The 11,702-nt window shown below is 52.7% G+C and overlaps 1 protein-coding gene across 1 annotated transcript in view; it reads left to right on the top strand.

Annotated features, from left to right (window-relative positions):
• The window catches only part of CDHR2 (cadherin related family member 2), a 30,057-nt gene extending 18,374 nt beyond the window's left edge, over nt 1-11,683 (top strand). The window contains exons 17-32 of the mRNA XM_057492072.1: nt 1,236-1,475; nt 3,769-3,838; nt 3,958-4,563; nt 5,442-5,513; nt 5,938-5,987; nt 6,378-6,529; nt 6,657-6,765; nt 6,858-6,946; nt 7,401-7,469; nt 7,578-7,655; nt 7,733-7,793; nt 7,876-8,000; nt 8,532-8,645; nt 8,727-8,807; nt 9,448-9,505; nt 11,411-11,683. Coding sequence (XP_057348055.1) covers nt 1,236-1,475; nt 3,769-3,838; nt 3,958-4,563; nt 5,442-5,513; nt 5,938-5,987; nt 6,378-6,529; nt 6,657-6,765; nt 6,858-6,946; nt 7,401-7,469; nt 7,578-7,655; nt 7,733-7,793; nt 7,876-8,000; nt 8,532-8,645; nt 8,727-8,807; nt 9,448-9,505; nt 11,411-11,545 — 2,109 coding nt within the window. The 3' untranslated portion in view covers nt 11,546-11,683. The remainder of the gene's footprint in view (nt 1-1,235; nt 1,476-3,768; nt 3,839-3,957; nt 4,564-5,441; nt 5,514-5,937; nt 5,988-6,377; nt 6,530-6,656; nt 6,766-6,857; nt 6,947-7,400; nt 7,470-7,577; nt 7,656-7,732; nt 7,794-7,875; nt 8,001-8,531; nt 8,646-8,726; nt 8,808-9,447; nt 9,506-11,410) is intronic.
• Nucleotides 11,684-11,702: the final 19 nt, after the last annotated feature.

Here is an 11,702-nt window from a genome sequence, read left to right on the forward strand (position 1 = left end):
TGCTCTAATGATCCCCATTTCACAGAAGGAGAAACTGAGGCTTACAGAGGTTAAGTGACTTTTCGGTGACTGCACAGCCAGTAAGTGGCAGTACTGGGGCTGGAGCTCAGACTTCTGTGCCCTGAAACCTGGGCCTTTTCTCCTTGCTCCTTGGTACTTCTTAGTCTGATCTGTGAGCTCCCTGGAGCAAGAGTGCTTCAGGTCTGCTGCTGTAACTGGGGTGCCCAGCATGAGCCCCCATAAGTGCTTGGTGAATTAAGTGTCCTGAGTTCAGAGAGCTGAGGTATGAACAGACAGGGTCAGACTTTTGAAAAAACCATTTCTGGCTGCCTACACAGGAGGCATTTAATAAATAAGCAAGATCCCAATAGAATTGAAATGTAAGAGCTGAAGGTGAGGGATGGGCAGGGAAGAAGGGAAAAGAATGGCTCCAAGTCAGTGCAGCCCAGCCCTGGATTCAAAGTCACATTTGCAGAGCACCTACTGTGCACCAGGCCCTTGGCTGGGCCCGGGTCCTCTGAGATGAATCCACCATGATTCCTATCCCTAGGTGACTTTCAATTAGGAGGAGGGCACCAGACAGCTGCCCAGAAGTACCACTTGTGCTGTGCTGAAGGTGGTACAGGGGTTGTGGAGGTCCAGGAGGGGCACCAACCTGGCCTGGAGTCAGCAGAGAAGATGCAGAGGGCACTCAGGGTGAGGGAACAGCATGTGGAAGGCCTAGTGGCATGGAAGAACCTGTTGTATTCTCTGTGCTGGATCACCCTGAAGCAAACTAAGGGCGTGCTCAGGACACTGGCAGGACAGGGACACACACATACACACACATGGGAAAATCAGAATCTTGTTGGACTTACTTTATGTTTGTTTTGAATTTTGAATGTCTACAATATACTGCCCCTCCCCCCAACTAGCTCTATAAAGGAACTGTCTGGATCACGGCTCTATTCCCAGTGCCTAGACCAGGGCTGGGCACATGGTAGGCACACAGTAAACATCTGTGGGATGAATGGAGGACCTCAGTGCCTAAGACCTCAGGCACTCCTGCAAGCTGCTGGTCTGATGCCCTTAGATGGCAGCCGAGGCTGGGAGATCAGCCACCATCCCGTTGGCTTTTAGGCCCGATTGCTACCCTCATGGGCCAGTGCTGGGAGGGGTGGCCAGGCTACAGAGGAGGGGCTGGGGGGCTGGGGAGCACCTGATGGCTGATGCCCCAACCCTGCTTGTCTGCACAGGCTCATGACAGTGACCAGCCAGATACCAACAACAGCCGTCTGCACTTCAGTCTGCTGCCTGGTCCCTACAGCCAAAACTTCTCTGTGGATCCCAACAAAGGGGTCCTCAGAAACCTGGGGCCCTTGGACCGAGAGGCCATCGAACCTGCCCTGGGGGGCCGCATTGTACTGACTGTGTGTGTGGCTGACTGTGGTGTGCCTGTCCTCAGCACTGAGGTCAATGTCACCATCACTGTGGAGGTAAGGCCTGGCTTTGCCGGTGGTTTGATGCCAGGATGGGCCCATGTTGAGGGGCTCCCAGCAGATGGTCAGCTCCCCCTCCCCCACAGCCTGAGTCACATTCTTGCCCTTTGCAGTGGGGTGGGTAAGAGAGTCCTGGAGCCAGACCGCCTGGGTTAGAATCATGGCTCAGTGGTTGTGTGGCCTTAGGCAATTGCTTAATCTCCCTGTGCCCTCAAGTTCCTCATCTGTAAAATGGGGATGAAAATTACATAAATGAGTTAACAAATGAAAAGTGCTTCAGAGAGCCTGATCCATAGAAGGTACTCACCGACAGCAGTATCTGTGGTTTTGCTCTTTGCGGGTTCAGTGAGCCCTGGCAATCGTAGCCCAGAAGCAGATAATCCTCCTTCTGAGGTACCGTCAGAAGGTCAGGAGCAGCCTAACGCTGGGTCACAATGCCTACATCATTTACCTCGCCTTGTCTCATCACACAGGCATTTTATCATTTTACATCATCTCAGGAAGAAGGGTGTGGACAGTACAATAAGATATTTTGAGAGAAAGATCCATTCACATAACTTTGATTGCATTATATTGTTACAATTGTTCTATCTTATTATTAGTTATTGTTGTTAATCTCTTACTGTGCCTAATTTATAAATTAAGCTTTATCATAGGTATGTATGTAGAGAAAAAACAGCATATAGAGTGTTTGGTGCTGTCTGGGCTGTCAGGCATCCCCTGGGGCTCTGGGAATGCAGTCCCCATGGATAAGGGGGAATCTACTGTATTAACTTTAATTATCATTCACAAAGTCCTACCCCAACCCTCCTGTCTCCCACCACCATTCAAAGGCATAGAGAAGGGGGAAAAATCAGCATTTATAGTGTCTACTGCACACCTGGCTCTGCAATATAAGTGTGGTTAGTACCATTTTATTGGTCCAGGAAGGCACAGAGAGGTTGAGTAGGGCCACAGTCTATGGTTTTGAACCCAGTCTGTCTGATCCTAGGGCTGCCACCAGCCCATAAGGCACCTTCCTCTAGAAAAGTGTTGTAACAAATGTGTGCCTCCACAATGTTCATGACGTGGATGGTGCCCCCTAGGGGGGTTCAGTGCAGAGCCTGTGCCACCCTACATAGCAGCCCGGTGGGCCACTTGGTTGGGCTGTGCCACTTTCCTGCAAGGCTCATCGTGAGACTGTGGGGAAAATGGAGAAACGGAAGCTGAATTAGGACTTGTCAGTTGTCCTTGGGGTGGAAGTAGGCCACAAAGAAACAAGAAAGAAGAATTGCATGTCCTGAGTAAGGAAGTCCTATCATACCCGTGAGTGAGTCCGCATAAGGGCCCTGTGAGTGGCGACTACAACTGCATTTTGCAGATGAAGACTTTCAGGCCAGAGATGTCCAAGTCACACATGAGGCAGGGGTGGGGCTGGATTTGCCTCAGAGCTGTGCCTGTGGCCACTCCTATGACAGGGTGTCCTTGAGAATGCAGCTGGCCATGTACATTGAGCCCGTTGCACCATTTCTGAGAAATCAGCAGCAGCAAAAGCATCTAGCTATGGGGAAAAGGCTTTATTTTAAAAAATGTCTAGTCTACTGTCACTTAGAAAAAGCTGAAAGCAAAAGCAGATGCTGGTGGGCTGCCCCAGGGAGCAGGTGGAGAAGCCAAGGGCTCACACAGTGTCAGGGGAGGAAGCAGTGGGCGGAGTCACCTTCAGGCTGTGGCAGCAGTGGCAGTGCTCTGTCCATCTGTCTACCAGGTGGCAGGGCTGGAGAGGGAAGAACAGAACAGAAAACATCAGGTGTCTGAGGGCAGGTCCAGGTCTAAGTCCTGGCAGGTGCCCCAAGCCTGGGGTCGGCTGAGAGCAGGAGGGACAGAACAGGACCAGAGAAGGCTTGGGCCGTGGGGCCTCTGGAGATGCAGCGGTACTGGTGCCAACACACTCAGTCTGAGAGACATGGAGTCACGCTAGGCCAGACAGGGACATAATGGGGGATTGGAGTCATCCTTCTGAAACGCAACATCTACAACAGCTCTGAGCTGTAGTCAGAGCAGCAGGGAGGAGGTAGGGTTCACTTAAAGTGTATAGCTAACTTCAGGGGTCCGGCCACAGGCCTCTGAGCCCTAGGTGCGAGCCCTGGGCTAGCTCCATCCTCTCAAAGGCCATTTTCTCTTACGTAAAGTGGCAGTGATGCCTGAGGAGGCACAGTCTGTGCCTCAGGTGAGAAGAAGTAGGTTGGCTCTGGGGAGGCTGAACCTTGGGGCTCCTGAGGTCCCTGGGCTCAGAACTGCCTCCTGTTTGCAGGATGTCAACGATAATCTGCCCGTCTTCAATCAGTCCATCTACTCCTTCTTGGTGAAGGAGAGGGACCCAGGTGAGTTTGGGCCCAGGGCAGTATCCGGCCCCTGCCAGGTGGGCCCGTCGTGCCTGAGGGTGGTGAGGACAGAGGAAGCCAGGCCAGGAGTCCCGCCTTACTCCATCCCTCACCCACAGGAGTCCTGGTGGGTGTGGTGGACGCCTGGGATGCCGACCAGACAGAAGCCAACAACCGCATCAGCTTCAGCCTGTCAGGGAGTGGCGCCAACAATTTCATGCTCCGAGGCTTGGTACTGGGGTCTGGGTGGGCTGAGGGCCGCCTCTTGCTGCCCTCGGATGTAAGCCTGGACTATGAGATGCAGACCTCCTTCAATCTGACAGTGAGTGCTGAGAACCCAGACCCCCAGGGGGATGAGGCCATGGTAGGAGTGTTGGTGGCTGTGGTGGATGTGAATGATGAACCACCCACCCTGGACTCAGCCTCACTCCAGGGCATCCGTGTGGCTGAGAATGGTTCACAGTATGGCCTGGTGGCTGAGGTGGTTGCCCGGGATGTGGATACCACAGCTCAGCTGGAAGTACAGCTTGTGAACGTCATCTGTACCAAGGCTGGGGTCAATGTGGGCAACCTGTGCCATGGCTGGTTCTCTGTGCTGGCCAATGGCTCTGTGTTCATCACTGAAAGCAAGGCCATCGACTATGAGACCTGTGACCTGGTCACACTAGTTGTGCGGGCCTGTGACCTCACAACGGACCCCCGCTTCCAGGCATACAGTGACAATGGTGAGGCAACCTGGCCTCTAGGGCTTGACAAGCTGCAGCATAAGGGCTATAGGCCGGGACCCACAAGATCTGGATTCAAATTCTAGCTCTAGTCCCTACAAGCTGTGTCACTGGGAAAGTCACAACACCTCCCCAAGCTTTAGGATCCCCATCTGTCAAATAGAATTGGGTAGTAGGTTGGCTGTGAAGATTAAATAAGAACATGCATATAAAACATTTAATTCAGTCTGGCACTGAATTGGCACATAGTAAGCACCTAATGCTATTATTTTGTGAGGCAGTGTAAAGGAAAGAGCATACTGCAGAGTCATATGTGTACTTGTATCCCACCTCTGACACCAAGTAGGAATAATAACTCTATTAACAGCTATTCTTGCTACGGCCCAGAGCTATGTAAGCATTTATTGAGTTCTTACTACAGCCAAGAACTATGTAAGCATTTCTTGTATAAGCCCCTAGTAAGCATTTCTTCATTTTATTGTCATACAACCCATGAGGTAGGTGATCCCTATCCAATTTTATAGATGAGGAAACTGAAGCACAGAGTGAGCAGTTCAATAACCTAGCTTACATAGCTAGTAAGTATCAGTATAATGTTTTGGTCTCATGGGACATAACTGGGCTGAGCTCACTCCTGGCTCACTGCTCTTGCTGTGTGACCTTGGACAAGCTGTTTATCCTCTCTGAGGTCTGGGGAGGATATTCCCTCCTAAAAAAAGCCCGAGAATGCTAAGTGGGCAGCGTGGATCAGGAGCATGGGAGGGAATTGAGCATGAGTGATGCATGGGAAGGAAACTACTGGAATCATAGCTGAGGCCTAGGCTTTCTGGGTCAGGCCTTTGCCTAGAGACCAGAGTCAGCCAACCTTGTCCTCCTAGGAACCCTCCCCATCACCATTGAGGATGTGAATGACAATGCACCCTACTTTCTGCCTGATAATAAGACTTTTGGTAAGCAAGAAGCCTCTCCCTTCCCACCCTTCCCCACACATAGTACTCTTGTCAGGACTACCTTTGGGCAACTCCTACAGATACTTCTCAGGCCCCAGGTGAGCCCTCAGAAAGGGAGGAAGGCCTCTAATCCTGCCTCTTCTCCAGGGTTTCAACAGGAGAGGAGACCTAAGTTTTTACCCCAACTCATATCTGACCCTGAGCCAGACCCTACCTCTCTGGACTTCAGTTTTCCCATCTGCACAATGGGTGGTGGATGACCTACTAACTACTGGTGCAGGGGTAGTTGTAATGAGGGTCTCTGCTGGTAGATAGGTTGAAGGCAGGTTTGGGGAAATGAGTTCTGAGCTGGGCTTGTGATCAGCACAAGGCCAGGGTGGCACAGGCCCTGCCACTACCAACCCCTTCCTGTCTACACTTGTAGTGATCATCCCAGAGCTTGTGATGCCCAACCAGCAGGTGGCTTCTGTGCAGGTAAGTCACTGGCTCCAGGATTTGTCAGTCATGTTAGCCCCAGGAGACACTGGCTCAAGGCTTTCAAGGCCTTTCAGCCACCCCCAAATGTTTTAACACAAGAATGGAAATTTATTCGCTCCAACGTATGGAAAGAAAACCCCAGAATGGAAATGAATACCTGCCTAATTGATATGATTAAACTCAATTAATTGTTAGATTTAGTACTCATAAAAATTTCATGACTATAAAAACCACTTGTAGGGTAGATTTTTCTCACTACATCAGAATCCTTGAGTATTACAGAGAAATCACAGTAACTGCAAAGTAAATGAGTTCCTTGTAGCTAAATAATTTCTAGAGTAAAATTATAAAAATACCACTGCGGATGTTGTCCACTTTTCCTCCCAGGCCAGAGACAGTGATTCAGGGAGCAATGGGGCCATCGTGTTCTCCATCCTCCAAGTGGATTTCATCGCGAAGGATGGGGCCACAACCCCTTTCCAAGGCTTCTTCTGGGTCTCCACCTCCACAGAGGCCAACGTGTTCATTGGCAACATTGAGTAACTGTGGGCAGCCCCTGGACAGGGGTTGGGAGGAGCCAGAGGGGGCCTCAGGGCAGTCAGTTCCCTGTCCTGGAGGTGGACAAGTGGGTTCCAGGCCTGAGTCGTGCCCTTGTGCCTTCCATAGGCTGGTGACCAACCTTGATTCCACTCTCCAAGGCACCTACCAAGTGACAGTCCAGGCTCAGGACAGACCTTCTGTGGGTCCTGCCCAGAGAGCCCAAATCACCCTGCACGTGAGTGTTGGGTCCTACCTTCCGGCCCCAGTGCCCTCGGCTAGCCTCCGGGTGCCCTGTGCCTGACCTGCCCCCATGCCCTCCTCCCACAGCTCTTCACTGTGGACCAGAGTTACCGTGTGAGGCTGCAGTTCTCCCTGACCAAGGAGGAAGTGGGCGCCAACACAGAGGCAATTAAGGCGTAGGTTGGGGAGCCCAGGATGGGCTGCGGGGAAGAACAGGGCCTAGAAACCTGGTTGCTGACAAGACCTAGGTGGAAAGCCTCTCGACCACATCCCTGACCCACACGTGACCTTGTCCCCATCTTCGAGCCTGTACACGTACTTGCATTTACTTTCCGTATGCACCCAGAAGCCTATGGTTGGCTGGGCAGAGAGGCCTAGGGCCGCCATGTACAATTGTGAAGGTTTGCACTGAACAGGGCACTCTGTTTGCTAAGCTGAAAGCCCTGCCCCGTGGGAAGGGGTTTCCTTGTCTAATTTGCATGGAGGTGCTGCCTGCTTACCCAATGGAGTTGTCCAAAGGAGGTACCCCTTTCAAATTCACACAATTCCTAACTCAGCTGCAGAGCCCTGGCCACAGGCCTGGACTAAGGCCCCTTCCCCAGGCCTCTGTGACACCTATCCCCTTTGCAGGGCCCTTGCCCAGGCAACCAGGACTACTGTCTACATCGTGAACATTCAGGACATAGAGTCCACGGCTCGGTGAGTGCCCATAGGACCAGTGGTTGGGTTCAGGAAATGCAGCAGCAGCAGGAGGGGCCTACTGGGTGATTTCTGCGCCCCTGACTCTTTACCTCTACTCTGTTGCAGGGCCCGAGGCCGTTCCTACCTTGATGCCTACTTTGTCTTCTCAAACGGGTCTGCCCTGACACTTGAGGAGCTGAGTGTGTGAGTGGGGCTGCCCTTGATGTGGGCAGGCGGGGGAGCAGGGAGCCTAGGGAATGCCAATGACCCTCTGTGGCCAGGATGATCCGGAATGACCAGGACTCCCTGACACAGCTGCTGCAGCTGGGGCTGGTGGTACTGGTGAGTGTTGAAGGGCACAGGTGATGGGGGCGTGGGGAGGGGGAATGTTGACCTCACAGCCTCCCTCATACTTCTTCTCCAGGGCTCCCAAGAGAGTCAGGAGTCAGACTTGCCGAAGATGCTCAGTAATGTCATCATAGGATTAGGAGTGACTTTGCTGCTGGTCATTGTGATCATGACCATGGCCCTCGTGTGTGCCCGGAAGAGGTACTGCTCCCATCATTCCCTGTGTCTTCAAGCCCACCTCTCCCACCACCCAAGACATCCAGGGGGTAGAAAAAGCTTGGGGTTAGGCATCAGGTATTTCTGTATTCAGTTCCCCATGACTTCTTGTGACTGGTCATCTTGGGCAGGTTTTCTCCCCTCCCCAAGCCTCAGTTTTCCCATCTGCAGAATGGGTGTGTCACTAGATTTCTCAAAGCACCCGAGGAAGCAGTGTGCACCTCACACCTGGTAAGATGTCTGTCACTTCCTGTGAATTTAATACATGCTGCCTCCTCTGCCCTTTCCAACGTTTAGAGTCAGCAGCCTCATGTGAGTTTGATTCTACGCCTTGCCACTGGCAGCTCTGTGGCCTTTGGCAAATGATTTTCCTTCTCTGGATCTTATTTGTACCCTTTGTGAAATAGAGCTAACACTCTCCCCTGCCAGAGTAGTTATGAAGTCACACTCAGGGCCTGTACTGGGCACACAATAGGTGTGCAGGGAAGTAGTGACCCCCCTCTTGGGTCCCCACAGCTACCACCGGAAGCTTCGGGCTTTGAATGCTGCCAAGGAGGCCCGGAGGACAGCAGCGGGGGTGATACCATCAACCTCTGCCATACCTGGGACTAACATGTACACCACTGAGCGGTGAGCGGGGGTCAGAAAGTGGGTAAGAGGTCCCATAGGGCAGCTGAGGCCCATGGCTGCTTGACCAGGCCTTCTCTCCAGGGCTAATCCCATGCTGAACCTCCCCACCAAGGACCTGGGCTTTGAGTCCCAATCGTCCTCCAGCGACCTGGACCATATCAGGTATGCAGTGCCCCTCGCAGCCAGGCTGGTATCAGGTGGTAGTGATGGTGATGGTGATGGTGGTGGTGGTGACAATGGTGGTGGTGGTGACGGTGTTGTTGTTGTTGTTGTTGGTGTTGTTGGTGTTGTTGATGGTCATGTTGATGGTGGTGCTGGTGGTGACGGTGATGGTGGTGATGGTGATGGTGATGGCAGTGTGGTGGTGATGGTGGTGATGGTGACAGTGGTGGTGGTGGTGGTCATGTTGTTGGTGACGGTGATGGTGGTGACGGTGGTGGTGGTGACAGCATGGTCGTGGTGGTGGTGATGGTGACAGTGGTGGTAGCGGTGGTCATGTTGTTGTTGGTGATGGTGATGTAGTGTGGTGGTGGTAGTGGTGGTGGTGGTGATGGTGGTGTGGTGGTGACGGTGGTGGTGGTGTGGTGATAGTGATGGTCGTGGTGATGGTGGTGGTGGTGGTGTCGATGGTGGTGGTGGTGGTGGGTGGTGATGGTGATGGTGGTGGTGGTAGTCTTGGTGATGGTGCTGCTGGTAATGGGGGGAGGTGGTGATGGTAGTTGTGGTGAGAGTGGTGGTTCTTGGCCACAGACAGGGAGGACTGGGCCTGCAAACTATCTGAGTTTCATCATCTCCCATGCAGCCTCAACTCCCTGGATGACAACTCTGTGGACCTGGAAAAGGACAAGCAGGAAATCAAGGCAAGATGGGGGATGAGTTGGTGTCTGGGTTTTCTGACTTGGGGTCCTTCTCTGAAGGGGTGGGGTTCAGGAGAGAGCAGAAGGACCCTCTGCTGACATGGGCACATCTCTGGACTAGGCCCTGGCAAGCCCCAGGGCTTTGGAAAGGAGTCTAGTCCTTGCTCCTCTACTTCTTCACTGTGACTCTCGGTGGGTGACTTCTCCCCCCAGTTCTGTTTTCTCACCTGTAAGTGTGATCAGAACATCAACCATGCAGAGCTGTTGTGGGCCTATTGTGAAATAAGTGAAGGTATAAACACCACTCAGTACAAAGCTAAAAATCCTGGTTCCTTTCATTTATATCCTTTATATGAAAGCAAGTGGGGTTGAGAGAAGAGATCTAGAGGTGAACAAAATCTAGCAAAGGAGAGAAGGTAGGTTCAGATAAACAACAGTATTGTTATTTGTTCAATAGGTTAGTTGGTTCAGTTAGATCAAGAGTTCACACAGCCTGGGCTGCTGATTGGAATCACATGGAGAGCTCTCCTGACATACTGATACCAGGTCACAGCCCAGAGATTCTGATCCAGTGGCTGGGTGGGCCTTGGCATGAATGTGTTAAAGCTCCCAGGGTCCTAATGTGCAGGATTAAGAACCACAAGACTAGATCAGTGGGCAGGGTAGGGGATGGGCAGGGGGTTGTATTTCTGAGAAACTGCTGAGGCTCCACCCCATCTCCTGCGGCAATCGTTGGGTCTTGGGGTCTCTGGGCAGGGAATACGGAGGTGGGGGGAGCTTTCTCCAATGATCTGTTGGTGCTCTGACTCACCAAGAACTCTATGAATGTTTATGTGGAGGTCTGAGAGAGATGAGGAGTCATCCAATCTAACCTTTTCAAGCAACCAAGGCCAGAGAGGGGTATGGCTTGCCTAAGGTCAGAAAACTTGGCAAGGAGTGCAGACCAGAACCCAGGCCTCCTGTCTGCCCAGCTGGGACTCATTTTCATGGGCTGTTCTGTGCCAACAGCTCCCCTTTGGTTCTGTGGCAAGGGCTCTGAGGAGCATGGGCAGTCCCTCCTGGCGTCTCTCAGAAATGTGCCACTGTTTACTGAGACCCATAGAGCTCCTCTGGAGAAAGCCTTGGACACAGTGATGGCAGGGCTGTTCTCCCTGGGAGCCTCTGGTAGAGTAGCTCAGCTTAGGGGCCTAGCTGGTCCACAGGAGTGCATATACTTGCAAGAAGGTGTGTGTGTGGCATGTCACATGGGAGGGGGAAGGGAAAGACAGGGAGTCGGGAGTTGAATGTGAGCCATAATGAGCTGCAGGTGTAATCCTGGGTGTGATGTGTTCTTATGAGGGTGGCAGAGGGAGATGCTAAATTCAACCAGGGGCAGCACTGTGCTGTGGATAGGCTTTATAGCCGGCAAACCAGCAGTCTAAACCCTGCTCTCTCCCTTACCGGCCCTCAGAGCCCTCTGGGCCTGTTTCCACAACTGTAAAATGCAGGACAGATCCCTCCCTCAAGGTTTCCTGCAGGTACTTCAGATAATGGGTGGGCTGTGCCCAGCATGGTGTGCCTGCTGTGGGGCACAGGCAGCAGGAAGTGTGCTGGACTGGCTCCTTGGATGCAGGCTTGGTGTTATTCAGGACTGGGTAGAACACCAAAGTACTGCTGTGTCCATGGGTGGAGCAAAGGCCAGAGTGGATCCCCCAAGGCCCACCCCTTCTCCCTAATCCATCTGTATCTCTAGCAGCTAGCTATGGCTACCTCTGGGACACAGCTACTGAGGTCCCAGGAGGAGCATATGGGACCCCAGCCAAGGAGCCGTGTGGTCACGGGCTTGAAGTCCCCCCTACTTCCCTAAAGATTGGGGAAATCACCCCATCTTGGCCCTGCCCTTTACACCTCCCCTCTCTCTCTCCACAGGAGCCTCTACACAGTCCGATGGGGTCGGATCTAGAGCCCCTGAGCGTGGTGCTGTCAGGAAGGAAGACAGGCATGGGTGGACAGAAGGAGGCGGTGTCCTTCACTAATGATGGCCTGGACACCACAGACCTGTGATGGGGGCCCTACCACAGGACCCTTGCCACGGAGCTCCACATGGACCTCCCACTCTTCTGGTCCACCTGGGAAGAGGCCTTGTCACCCCTAACTACACCTACCCCTCCCTAAACATAATATATTGTGTTGCTCTGCCCCCTTCTGCTTGTAGTGAATC

Source organism: Manis pentadactyla, chromosome 2 (genome assembly GCF_030020395.1).
Source record: "Manis pentadactyla isolate mManPen7 chromosome 2, mManPen7.hap1, whole genome shotgun sequence".
Taxonomy (NCBI): Eukaryota; Metazoa; Chordata; class Mammalia; order Pholidota; family Manidae; genus Manis; species Manis pentadactyla.